Here is a 14345-nt window from a genome sequence, read left to right as displayed (position 1 = left end):
TAATTAGCAAATAAATATAGACTAGAGTACTATGTAATAAAAGAACTGTCAAGTCTGTTAGCAGTGTTAATAGCATTGTGGTTATATAAGAAAGTATCTGTATTTTGAGAGATGCATACTAAAATATGTAGGAAAAAAATGACATTTGGAATGTTAAAATATCAGGAAAAAGGTAATAAAAAAACAGAAGAAATAAAGCAAGTATGAATAAATCTTATACTAGATTGTGGGATAAGTATAGGAGATTTTTTTAACAGAAATAAAATTTGCATACCATGAAATCACCTTTCTAAAGTGTACAATTCAGCAGTTTTTAGTATATTCACAAGGCTGTGCAACCATTAGCACTCTCTAATGCCATAATATTTTTACCATTCCAGAAACAAATACTGTACCAGTAGCACTCACTCCCCATTCTCCCCTTCCCTGGCCCTGGCAACCACTAATCAACTTTCTGTCTCTATCGATTTGTCTATTTGGCGTCTACAGATGTACCTGTGGATGAACAGAATCTCTTATAACATGTGGCCTTTTGTATCTGTCTTCCTTCACTTAGCCTAATGTTTTCAAAGTTCATCCATGTTACAGTACATATCAATACTTCACTGCTTTTTATGGCTCAATAACCCTTCACTGTATGGACACACTACATTTTGTCTATCCATTCAGCAGTTGATGGAGATTTGAGTTGTTTCTACTTTTTGGCTACTGTCATTAATGCTGCTATGAACATTCATGTACAAGCTTTTGCATGGACATGTTTTCATTTCTCTCAGGTATACACCTAGGACTGGAACTGCTGGCTTATACGGTAGTGCTATGTTTAATGTTTTAAAGAAGTGTCAAACTACTTTCACAGCAACTGCACCATTTTACATACCTACCAGCAAAGGAGGAGAGTTTCGATTTCTCCATATCCTCACCAACACTTGCTGTTTCCAACTTTTTGATTATAGCTATTCTAGTAGGTGCATAGTGATTATCTTGTGGTTTTGATTTGCATTTACCTGATGACTAAGATGTTATGCATCTTTTCATTTGTTTATTGGCCATTTGTACAACTTCTTTAGACAAATATCTATTGAAACCCTTTGCCCATTTTACAGTACGGGTTGTTTTTTTTTTTATTGAGTTGTAAGACTTATTTATATATCCCTTATCATATATATGATTTGCAAACATTGTCTTCCATCCTTGTGTTGCCTTTTCACAGTCTTAATAAGTCTTTTGAGACACAAAAGGTTTCAATTTCAATGAAGTCCAACTTATTAATTTTCTCTTTTATTGCTTGTGAGTATGAGGAGTTAATATCATTCTCACTACATTCATAAATATTTGACACTTTTCATCAAGGGAAATACAAACATCTCAAGATTTTTAACATAAACAGGGGCATCTGGGAGGCTCAACTGGTTAAACATCTGACTTCGACTCAGGTCATGATCTCATGGTTCATGAGTTCAAGCCCTGTACCAGGCTCTCTGATGCCAGCATAGAGCCCACTTTGGATCCTGTGTCTTCCTCTCTTTGCCCCTCTTCCCTACCCTCTCAAAAATAACAAACATTTGGGGCGCCTGGGTGGCGCAGTCGGTTAAGCGTCCGACTTCAGCCAGGTCACGATCTCGCGGTCCGTGAGTTCGAGCCCCGCGTCAGGCTCTGGGCTGATGGCTCAGAGCCTGGAGCCTGTTTCCGATTCTGTGTCTCCTTCTCTCTCTGCCCCTCCCCCATTCATGCTCTGTCTCTCTCTGTCCCAAAAATAAATAAACATTGAAAAAAAAAAAATAAAAAAAAAAATAACAAACATTAAAAAAAAAGAATTTAACACAAACATAAAAATGTGCATTCATTCATCAATTGTAAAATATAGGCTCAAGCAAGGCCTTTGAAGTACTGAACCATTTGGAGTTACATGCTATCTTAACTACATAAGCCTACAATACATGGTTTAAAATATCTAGCTTTAGTTTCTCTGATGAAAGAGAACAAAGAGTACTTAAAAGCAATCTGAAAGCAGCAGTCTGTAAGTTATTTATTTTACAATCTTCCCCACATTTTTGTAGTTTCTTTCCCAGATTCAATTTGAAAACAATTGTTCAAATGACTCCAAAGTGTTAAACTTGGTTTTCTTAGAAATAATAATCTTTTCAGGGCGCCTAGGTGGCTCAGTCGGTTAAGCGTCCAGCTTCGGCTCAGGTCATGATCACACAGTCCGTGAGTTCGAGGCCCGCGTCAGGCTCTGTGCTGACAGCGCAGAGCCTGGACCCTGCTTCAGATTCTGTGTCTCCCTCTCTCTCTGCCCCTCCCCTGTTCATGCTCTGTCTCTGTCTCAAAAATAAATAAAAACGTTAAAAAAAAATTAAAAAAAAAAAGAAATAATAATCTTTTAGAATTTATAATTCACCAATGTATATAAAAATAAGTTTAGGAACAAAAATGACTACTGGTAAAAATATAAATTAATTGGAGCAGGGGCGCCTGGGTAGCTCAGTCGGTTAAGCGTCCAACTTTGGCTCAGGTCATGATCTCGCGGTTCGTGAGTTCGAGCCCCACGTCGGGCTCTGTGCTGACAGCTCAGAGCCTAGAGCCTGCTTCAGATTCTGTGTCCCTCTCTCTCTGCCCCTCCCCTGCTCACAGTCTGTCTCTCTCTGTCTCTCAATAATAAATAAATGTTAAAAAAAATTTTTTTTAATTAATTGGAGCAGGAAATGTGAAAAGTGTGTCTTGCACAAAGGGTGCTGCAACCATCTGACAGCATGATTTCCTAAGGAAAGGAGTTTTCAGCTTAATCAGCAACAATAATTAAGAGATTAAAAGACCTTTTCCTATAAAAATATTAATAGGTAAACGCCAAGCCATACGTGTTTTCAGTTTCCATATCACAGCTTAAGATAAATACCAAAGACAAATGAGAAAGGAAATTGAAATACATACGTTAAGAAGTAATTTCTAAATGTTCAGTACCTTGCACTTGTTCCAGTGGTGAAATCCTATCAAAATGATTTTTGCTCTGAAAGGATTCTGCAGTTTTAGCTTGCTCCTCTTCTGTTCTTGCTATATTTCTTTGCAAATCAGACTCTTCGAGAACAGCATCTGACAAATGCTGACTTTCTATATGGTTCTTTTTCTTAGAGATACAACTTTTTCATTAGGGAACAGAATGATGATGAAATGTTAGTTATCTTGGGTAAATCAATAAAATAGTCATTAATCAGTTATGTATTTAATCTCCCAAAAAGAAAAAATGGATACAGTGAAAAGAAAAATTTCTAGGACCAGCCAGAAACTATTACTGGTTCCACTGTAGGTGCCCTGGGGACTGCACCACCATTTGGGGTCCAGAGATACACAATCTACCAAAATCAAATATAGCATCTTATTGCTATTCTGCCTTGCACGTTATAAAATGGGGGTGTTTTCTTTCTCAAATATCTCTGAATCTATCACATCTACAGAAAAACTCAGCTTTCTAAAAACAAGACAGACTTAAACAATACTGATATATTTGCCAAAAGGCTGATTTTCTGAATTACTAAATGCTTTACATTACTTTTAGCCCCTGCTACTGGCCTTGTCCCCATCTTTGTATTTCTATTGTTTTATATATGGATGACAGTATTTTTCCTTAAAGGCAATTTTTTCCTCCCAATCTCCTACAAAACTTCTTGGGTCCGATGCAATTCACCACAGCCTTCCACCAGCAAGAGGAAGGGTAGCAATGAACTTTTTAGAAAAAGGCCTCTAAATGCAATAAATTCATCATCTGACAAACTGATATCTTAGGGTCAGGCTATAATCTGGCCAGGATGGATGAAATGAAGATAGTCCTTCTCTATTCCAAGTGCTAACCCCTGTGCCTGAGGCAACTCCCAACTCTAATTCACCTCCCAGGTTTTCCATCTCTTTATTGAGGCTGTAATACACAGAAAGCCATTACCATTAGTTCAATCCAAAAGTGCATTCATAAGTAGATAAAGGAAAGTTTTACCCCAAACAGGAGCTGAGTAAAAGAGAGGGTAGGGGTAGGTGAAAAGACTATAAATGGATACAAAGTTGTAAGATATAGAAGAGAGAAAAAGAGGTGGGGGTGCAGAGCAAAGGAATCCAACAGAATGAAAAGGCAATCTACTGAATGGAAGAAAATATCTGCAAATCATATCTGATAAGTGGTTAATATCCAAAATGTATAAAGAACTCATACAACTCAGTAACAAAAAACAAACAACAGAAAAAAACCCACAAAACACAAAACACAAAACACAAAAAACAAAAACCCAAACAATACAATTAGAAGATGGCCATATCTGAAAAAGTATTTTCCAAAGAAGACACACAGATGACCAACAGGTACATGAAAAGATGTTTAACATCAACTAATCATTAGGGAAATGCGAATCAGAACCACAATGAGATATCACCTAACACTTGTTATAGTAACTATTATTAAAAAAAAACAACAACAAGAAATAACAGGCATTGGTGCAGATGTACAGTGCTAGTAGGAATGTAAACTGGGAATGTAAGTTGGTGCACCCACTATGGAAAACAGTACAGAGGTTCTTCAAAAATTACAAATAGATCTACCGTATGATTCAGCAATCCCACTGCAGGGTATTTATCCAAAGAAAACTAAAACACTAACTCAAAAAGATATATGGCATCCCCATGTTCAATGCAGCATTATATACAACAGCCAAGATGGAAACAACCTAAGTGTACATCAACACATGGGTGAACAAAGAAAAAGTGATAATATATACATAATGGAATATTGTTCAGCCATAAAAAAGGAAATCTTGCCATTTGTAACAACATGGACGGACTTTAACGGTGTTATGGTTATTAAGACAGAGAAAGACAAATACCACATAATCTCATTTATATGCAGAAAATAAAAATGAAAACAGAAAACTAAGCTCATAGATACAGAGAACAGATTAATGTATCCCAGAGGTGGGGACTGGGGGTAGGAGAAATGGGTGAAGGGAGTCAAAAGGTATAAACTTCCAGATATAAAATAAGTCACGGAGATATAACATACAGCATGGTGATTATCAGTAATAATACTATATTGCATATCTGGAATTGTTAAGAGAGTAAATCTTAAAAGTCCTCATCACAAGAAAAAAATTTTCTGTAACTATGTAAGGTGATAGATATTAACTAGACTTATTGTGGTAATCGTATCACAACACATACAAACATCTAATCATTACATTGTACACCTAATATAATGTGATGTGTCAATTATATTTCAAATAAATAAAATGAGCATATGAAAGAGAAAAAAGACAATAAAGATCTCTATGTGACTTTTTAAAAATAAAAAAAGGTGGGGGCACCTGGGAGGCTCAGTCGGTTAAGCATCTGACCTCGGCTCAGGTCATGATCTCACAGTTGGTGAGTTCAAGCCCCACATCAGGCTCTCTGCTGTCAGCATAGAGCCCACTTCAGATCTTCTGTCCCCCTCTCTCTCTTCCCCTCCCTCGCTCACGCTCTCATTTTCCCAAGAATTAAAAAAAAAATAAAAAATAGAAGGTGGTAGGGAAGGCAAGTTGGTTATATGAAATAAATAAAAAAGAAGTCATGACATTCAGGTTCATTTCATATTTTAAAGGCCCCCACTCTAAGAAGAGCATACACACTTGGCCCTTAAACAAGATAAGGGTTAGGGGCACCAACTTCCTGCACAGTTGAAAATATGTGTCTAACTTTTGCCTCCCCCAAAACTTAACTACTTACTACTGTTGATGTAGAAAAAACATACACATACTTTGTATATGTATTATACATTGTATTCTTATAATAAAGCTAGAGAAAAAAATGTTATTTAGAAAATTATAAGGAAGAGAAAATACACGTATAGTACTATATGTATAAAAAATAATCTGCATATAAGTAGACCCATGCAGTTCAAGGGTCAACTGTAGTGTGACCGTTAGAACTTTATAACAGAGCCAGTTAACCACCTCCCCCCAAATCTACTTCCTCAAAACTAATGGGCTATCACTTGCCCATTAAAATTCTTCAAATTAAGTCAAATAAGTTTCAAGTAAAAGTGGCAAGAGTAACTTCTAGGAGTGCATGAAAACGACAGTAAGAACATCTATAAAAGTAAAGCAATCTGAATGAGAGCCACCAGTCTTAGCCCAAGCTTACGTCAGATTCTTGAATCTGAAAAGCAGATGGGGTACACAGGAGAAAGAAAGCTGTGGTCCAGAACAAGAACAAAAGGGCCCAGAAGCAGAAAGCAAATCTGCCAGGAAGAGCTCCAGAAATGTTTCCTGACTACAGGAGGAAGGAGGGCAGGAGGGAGTCTGGAGGGAGGGGTTGACTGAAAGTCTACCAGATGCCTGTGCTGGGCAGTTTTCCACTCCTGCTCCCCAACCAAACAAAACAACAGTGTCAATATGACACCACACATCTAGGATGGCACTTCTCCACACAAGGCATATGAAACGCCTGTGCAGAATGAAACTATAGTGGTGACAGCAGTGTTAAACACCTGGCATGAACGGAAGACTCCCCAGCCTGCTCACCCCAAAGTGAAGCCAGCCAGGAGCACTGCCTAGCTTGCACGAAGACCTAACAGAAATGAGACCTGGATACCCACTAGCCCATACTAGCAATCAAGAAGGCAGCCATAAATCAGATTCAGGAGAAGGAGCAGCTTGAGAGATAAAAATAAAGATGAACAAACTAAACAACCCCAGAGACAAGGAATAATTTATAGAACTTTGAAAAATCCCAATTAGTATTCTCAGAAAATGTTCAAGTAGCCATTACATCCACAAAAAGGAGTTATAAAAAATGGAAGACTAGGGCACCTGGGTGGGTCAGCGGGCAAAGCGTCTGACTCTGGATTTCCACTCAGGTCATGATCTCATGGCTTGTTGGTTCAAGCCCCATGTTGGACTCTTCACTGGCAGCACGAGGTCTGCTAGGGAATCTCTCTCTGCCCCTCTCCTGCTCTCTCTCTCTCTCACAAAATAAATAAAAAAACTTAAGGGGGGGGCGGGGGGAGAGACCAGAAAAACGAGCTCTCAAAATTATGACTGCCAAATGATTTAATTGAAGGGTTGGAAAAAAACTGGGAACTTATCTAGAACATTGTTTGCACTGAGACAAACAAACAAAAACAAACAAAAACAAACAAAGGAAAAAATAATGGAAATAGATCAACCCAGGCAATCCAAACAGTAAAAAAGAAAGAAACATAGAAAATTACCAAAGTAATAATTATCTAGAACTAAAGCACACAGATTTCTGGACGATGCCAATTAGAATTTGGTGGGGGGGGGGGGGGGATGAATAAAAAAATCACCCACCACAGACTGAGAGAGGATTCTAGGAGTTTCCAGAAAGAAAAAAGTTCAGACACCAAAGGTCAAGGATCAAAATGACTTCTCAGGCTTCTCATACTATGTAGCTATGCCTTCAAAATATTGTGAAAAGTTATTTTCATCTTTAAATCTTATCCTCAGCTAAAATATTTATTAATTCCAAAGTTAGAATAAGGATATTTTTAAGACATAAATTCCACCCTCCCCCAGAAGGAGGCACAGAAGCCATCCTTCACATGGATGAAATGCATAGCTCTGCAGCCTGTGGAGCACCATCACAGCAGACATAGAAGTCTGGCTCTCAGACAACAACCCAGATCTTCAGACTACTCAATGGAGGCAAGGAATAGCCCCAAAGCACTCACCTCCACCCATCGAAAGTCTAGAATGAGGCCAGTACACTGTACCTAGGACTCCACCTCACCAGGTCTCCTATCTTCCATTAACAGGGATCTACAAGACCACTTCCCAGATCTACTGGCCCACATCAAAGAATCAAGAGGCTACTACTGATACTCTCCTCCCTTCTCCTCATATCCACTGTCTCATCACCAACATCAGTTCAGTGGGGCTAACTTCATTCAAAGATCCACAAGCACATTCTCCCCCACGAATCCTCCCCAACAAACCCTTCTACTGTACCTTCAAGGTACAGTGCTGGATCAGCCAAATCTTGTTATTCCTGAACTCCTCCTGTGAACACCTCTTTCACCTCACGCTTTAGGGAAAACCTGGATGTCCTATGAGGACACTGCCTGCCCTAAACACTGGCAAATGAGAACTGTCATCTCTCCCACAACCTTGGAATCACTGGGTGTAGAGATGGAATGTGTGTCTCCATCAACATGTCCTCTCGGTACAACTTCCAGATCACCTTTGCTGAAGTCTCTAGGCCTGGAGTCCTACAACCCCTCATGTCATCTGCCTTAGAACCTCAACTCTATAACGTTCTGACACAACCCAAGCCCCCAATTCATTCATACCACCACATCTCACACTCCCTCACCCTTCTGCTATCCTTTCCTCTTCCTTAACCTAAATCTCATAACCAATCATCACACATCCTCAACTTCCTTATCCTTCACTGCTTTCATCAAACTACAAGCCTAGTTAAACCCAACTCTCCCCTCACACCTTGCCAGCATCCCTGCAGCTGAATGTGGTTGGGGAAAACACCACGATCACATTAAATTCATTACCATGACCCTGGTGGGACTCCTGATGCTGTCTGACAATCCCACTATTTCCCTCTCTGTTCACACTCCCACACTCCCGTGACTGTTTACATCTCTCTACTCCTCCTCCTCCACCCTATGTTGATGACCATGCCTCCTCCTGCACTAAGAGACCCCAAGCACCGAAAAGACAACATTCAAATTCCTACCACCACATGTACCCACACATACTGCCTTCCCACCTGTAATACAGAGGAACTATCCACAGTCCTACCTCTCTCGTCATTTCCTCCATGGCATGTTAGATCCCGTCCACTCTTATTTATGTAAAGGCATTGCTCTGGCAATTCTCTTTTCTTTTTATATAATCAGACTTTCCTTTTCCAGATCATTCCTATCTCCATGTAAACGTGCAATAACTTCTCTCACCATAAAAAAGAAAAGAGAAATAACTTCTCTTGACCTACTATACTCACCAGCTATCACAGCCCTGCATTTTGGCTGACTTTTGCAGCAAAACATACTATCTCCAATACTAACCTCTGACACTAGTGTGCCTCCTCCTGCTTCCACCGAAGCCACCTGACAGGGCTACCTACGACCTAACCTATGCTAATTCCAATGGTCATTTCCTAGTCCTCAGTTTTTTGGACACAATTGGACCCCTCTCGCTTCTTTCACATATGCTCTTTATGTGACTTCTGAGATACTGCTTTCTTCCTACCTCAGGCCAGTAATTATTAGTCTTCATGTCTATTCCTCCTCTCTCCACCTTAACGTTGAAGTGCCCCGACATGAGGCCCTGGTGCTCTTCTCTTCATCTACCTCACCCCCTTGATAATCCAACCTCCTAAGTGGTCTTCCTGCTTCCAGACTTGCGTCCAAACAGTGTATTCACCCCACAGTAGCCAGAGTGAACCTTTTAAAACAAAACCCTCTAAAGGTTTCCATCTCTCTCAAAACCCTTGCTCACCCCACAGCTGCTTCCTTCCTGCTGACTGAACCTAGGTATGCTCCTAGCTTAGGGCCTTTACACTGACGCAGCCTCCACCTGAAATCCTCTTCCTCCTGATGTCTACATGACCAATTACCCCCTTCAAGTCTCTACTCATATCTTACACCTCCTCAATGAGACCGCCACTGATCATTCCCTTCAGCCTACCCAATTACACTCCTTATCATGTTCTACTTTTTTCTAGCACTTTTCCCTTCAAATATACTATAAAACTGTATATTTTAATGTCTTTTTGTTTAATGTCAGTTTTGTTCACTGGTATTTCCTAAGTACTTAGAGAAGTACCTGACACACAGTAGGCACTTGGTCAAAAATACACATGGAATGAATGAGTATACAAAGAGTTAACATCTTTAATATATAGAAAGCACTTATATCCAAATGTTACCAAGAGGCAATTCACAACAAAAATATAAGTAATGAATAAACATTAAAGTATGTTCAATTCCATAAATACTCCATTATGAATTCAAACACAGAAAACTTTAAGAATGCTTGTAATACCACCATCAAGAGATAACTACCATTTACATTTTGGTTTATAGCCTTCCAGATTTTCTTCTATGCATTTATGCATGTGTACAAATTTTTTTACTTCTAAAATCAAGGATTAAAAATAATACCACCAAATGTTGGAGAGGGCTCAGAGAAGTAGGCATTCTCATGTACATCTTTTAGTGGGAGTATAAAGTGGTACAAATCTTCTAAAGAGCAATGTGGTGATTTGTAACGGTCTTTAAATTAAATATTAACTCAGCAATTTCAATCCTAGGAATTTATCTGAATAAAATAACCTACTAGATGTGCAAATGTATAAATAAAATTCAGTAAATTTGTAATAGCAAAATCTCAATAATCTAAATGCCTCACATGGTGCAGCCATTAACAGGACACATATATACATTAATTATAATTGAAACAAGAGCATATTAATTTTTAAAAATTAAAAATAGTATGTACAGTTTAATCCTGTATGTGTGAAACAATTTAATATACATATGTATAGGTGCACAGAAAACAGTCTAGTTAGTAAGATTATAGACTTATTGTCTTCCTTATAATTCTCTGTATTTTCTACTTTTTTTAATGAGCATATATTACTTTTGGAATGAGAAAAGTTGTTTGGAAAGACTAAAAATGTTTGTGATTAAAATTATACAAAGAAAACTCTTAAAGATTCTTAGACTTACTCAGAGACAGAGTCACACTTTCATTTTACACAGGATGAGACCTGCTTTTAGGACGGAAAAAACAAAATGAAGGTATGAACTTACTCATCATCCTGGAAGCTAAGGTGTAACTTCTCTCTTGATTCAGCTTCACTCTGGCTACTGGGAGATGACTCTGATGGAACTGAAAACCTCCTTTCTGCTAAATAAGATGCCTGGATATCAGAATACCTATATGCACACAAAAGGTTTTGTTAATAATTAAATTATGCACATTTAAAATTCACCATGACATAGGGCTATATGACTATAACCAACTGAGGGGGGATGAAAACAAATAGGGCCTCTGGTGTTCAAAATCATCATCTCATATAAAAAGCTCTGAATATCTGTGCATCAACAATGAGGTCTGTCTGTACTAAACAAAAGAGTCACCGAAATCTTAAAGCTTAAAGTTTTTAGAGAGTTAACTCAACCCCTTCATTCCAAAGGTAAAGATAATGCTTCTTTCCAAACGTTTAAGGGAAGTAGTTAAGATATTTAAGTATGGGCAAACTTTACACATCATACAAGATGGATGAACTGTACACAGCACATATGGAGATACAACTCAAATTACCAGCTACCAGTAAGGCTGAACTAATATAAACCCAAAACACTATGAACAGAAAAATGGATTAGTAGACCAAAAGGTCCCTGGTGCTCAGTTCCAAATCCACCCATCCACTAGTGATGAACACAATGGTCTAGGGAAACATACAATAAATTTTTTGTAACAATTATATATATATGAATATATATAATAGATACAAACACGTGATATATTTATGTATATATAGTATACATAAAGCAAAAGCTCAAGCATGACTGAGACATTTTTACAGAAGTATCAATGTATTGCAGGCATTTAAGACCTTAACAAAAAATCGTCTTTTCAAACAATTCTTACCTGTTATCAGTCATGGATCTATTTCTAGCAAGTGTTGAAACAGCGACAGGTAAGCCAAGATTTGAAGAAAGAGTGACATTTTCCAAAATCTCACTATTACCAAGTAATGAATTGGTTAAAAAGCTTGGAAAGGACTCTTCAGCTATACCTCGAAAATCTTCCATCTCACTGCAATAATAAAAGATTTTTATAAATCAAATACTACTATAAAACTTTTTGAAATGACTAAAAGTCTCATAAATCTTAGAAAACTGATAAATCTTAAGGGAAAAAATCATTTTTTTGGAACACCACGAAGAGATATGATCAGCAAGCATTTGGAGGTAAAGTAATTCTCAGAGTACTTTGCTACTTCCTAGCTGAGACTATAAATGTCAAACTATCTTTTTATAATTAACATAGTAACAAAATATAACACAGCTTAATTTACTCATATTTGCTATAACAAGGAGTATCAATTGCCACACTTATTTAGTAAAGAAGCAAAGACACACCCTGCAGGAATATACAGATGATTTCAGGAGTACTTACATGTCTACTGGTTAAGTATTGATTCTAAAATGGAACAGAAAAAAATTGAACCAGCAAAATCTAGCCCCTGATTTCAGAGATTATTATCAAGGATGAGGAAATGTTAGTTTAAAAAGGGAGTCCATTCAAATAAAAATATGTTAAATAAAGTATACCTCGCACATGGACAAGGCAAAAATGGTGAAAGTGGTCTACAAAGAACTAACTCGAAAACACTAGCACAGAATCTGTACTACTGAGAGCCTTCAACCAACATTGGCCACTGGTTCTACTTGACCCTGATCACAGTACTCAGGAGATTTAATCTCAAAAATGGTTCAGAGTATTTATCATGTAAGGGGTGTAGGAATTCAGTAAAAAATTAAATCAGGAAAGCCTCAATAAACGAGAGTACTAGCCCTATACCTTGAAGAATTAGCAGAACTTTTATAGGCAAAGTATGAGATGAGGGGGCTTTTAAAGATGACAAACAATAGCAATGGGTAAAGAGAATTAAGATTTATTGCATACCTACTACCTTAACTCATTTATCCCATTTTATGAATGAAGAAAACACAATGAGTCTAAATTAGCTAAATTTACCCAAGGTTGCACAATTAGTAAAATTCAAACCCAGGTCTGACTCCAAATTCCACTCTAAGTGTATGTTAGCAATAGCCAAGTGCTCCAATGTGTTTTGGGAATGGGTGTACAAAAGAACATGGTGAATGAAACCATGGAGTCAGACTCTGAAAGCCTTAAATGGTGTATTAGGAAGTATGGTATGTATTCTGCAGCCCAGGGAAGGACTAATCCTGGCAGCCTATGGCAGAGGAAGGCAGAGGGCTTAATGCCTGGAAGGATATTCAAAGAGCTACCACAACTGGTGAGATAAAGATAACGATGGACTGTGTTGGGGCCAATGACAAACACATTAAAGTACAGCTTTTAGGTGATATGGGCTAACTTAACTACTCTATAAAGTAGAAAACATTCATAACTCATTAGAGAGGTATAAAATTTATCTGTGAAATATCCATGCTCCTGTTGGAAGCTCACCTCTCCACCACCTGCACTTGATCCCACCCCTATCACCAATGCAGTGACAACCACTCCAGCAACTGGCCAGCCTCCTAAACATCATCAAATATTCTGTTGATTCCCACCAGCATGCTGTTAGATCCCCACGTTTTAAAAAAGCTCCTCCTAAACATCATCAAATATTCTCTGTCAGTTCCCACCAGCATGTTGTTAGTTCCCCATCTTTTAAAAAAGCTTTCCCCTACCTCATACCTGATCGTCCCCCTGCAGCTGCCACCACTTGCATCTGCACTCCCTTTACCACATACTCCTCCAAAAGGAATCATTACTGGCATCCGATTTCACCCTTGCCATTTCCTAAACCCGCTGCAAACTGACTCACCCCATCAAAACGCTTGTCAACATTACCACCGAGCTCCAATAATCCCATGGTCAATTTCCAGTCCTGTCTTCTTTGACCTACCAATATGGAATTGTACTCCTTCCTCATAGAAATACTTTCTTCACTGGCTTCCAAGACACAGCTGTCTGGGCTCTCCAACATAACCAGCTGCTGCTTTTCCTTCTCCTTGGCTGATTCCTCCTTATCTCCCGGACTTCCACACGGTGAAGTCTCCAGGGCTTGCTCCTAGATATCTTCCACCTACCCAACCTCTCTGGGTGATTGCCCTCAGTTTCAAAGTTTTAAATACAACATGAAATTTATATCTCCAGCCGGGCCTCTCCCCTGAACCGCAGATAGGCAACTACCTACTGTCTAGTAGTTTTCACTTACATATCTTAAAGGCACCTAAATCTGAATCTTGATTCCATCTCATTGCAGCCCCCTCAAGAAAGCCTGCTCTGAGGCTTCCCCAGAGAGAAAATTACAACTCCATTCTCCTGTTGCTCAAATCAGAAATCTTAGGGATTACTAACCACTGCCCCCAACACACACACACACACACACACACACACACACCCCACCCTAAATGCAATCCCTAAGCAAAAATCCCTAACCAGAACCTATCATTTCTCATACTTCCACTGCTACCACCTTGGTCAGGCCACCACCACCTCCTGCCCAGATAATACAAAAGCCTTCCAACTATCTCCACACCTCCACTCTTCCTCCCCTAGTCTATTCCCCACACACTAAAATTATCC

General features: G+C 38.6%; 1 protein-coding gene across 2 annotated transcripts in view; it reads right to left on the bottom strand.

Annotated features, from left to right (window-relative positions):
• The window catches only part of CEP192 (centrosomal protein 192), a 138777-nt gene that overhangs the window by 120350 nt on the left and 4082 nt on the right, over nt 1-14345 (bottom strand). For both annotated transcript variants that reach the window (XM_030336254.2, XM_030336256.2), the window contains exons 3-5: nt 11649-11816; nt 10805-10930; nt 2962-3137 (exon numbers count right to left, since the gene is read on the bottom strand). In XM_030336254.2, the coding sequence (XP_030192114.1) occupies nt 2962-3137; nt 10805-10930; nt 11649-11812 (466 nt within the window). In that variant the 5' untranslated portion in view covers nt 11813-11816. The remainder of the gene's footprint in view (nt 1-2961; nt 3138-10804; nt 10931-11648; nt 11817-14345) is intronic.

This window comes from Lynx canadensis, chromosome D3, assembly GCF_007474595.2.
Source record: "Lynx canadensis isolate LIC74 chromosome D3, mLynCan4.pri.v2, whole genome shotgun sequence".
Lineage (NCBI taxonomy): Eukaryota > Metazoa > Chordata > Mammalia > Carnivora > Felidae > Lynx > Lynx canadensis.
Note: the sequence above shows the minus strand (reverse complement) of the source record. Positions and strands in the feature narration are given on the sequence as shown.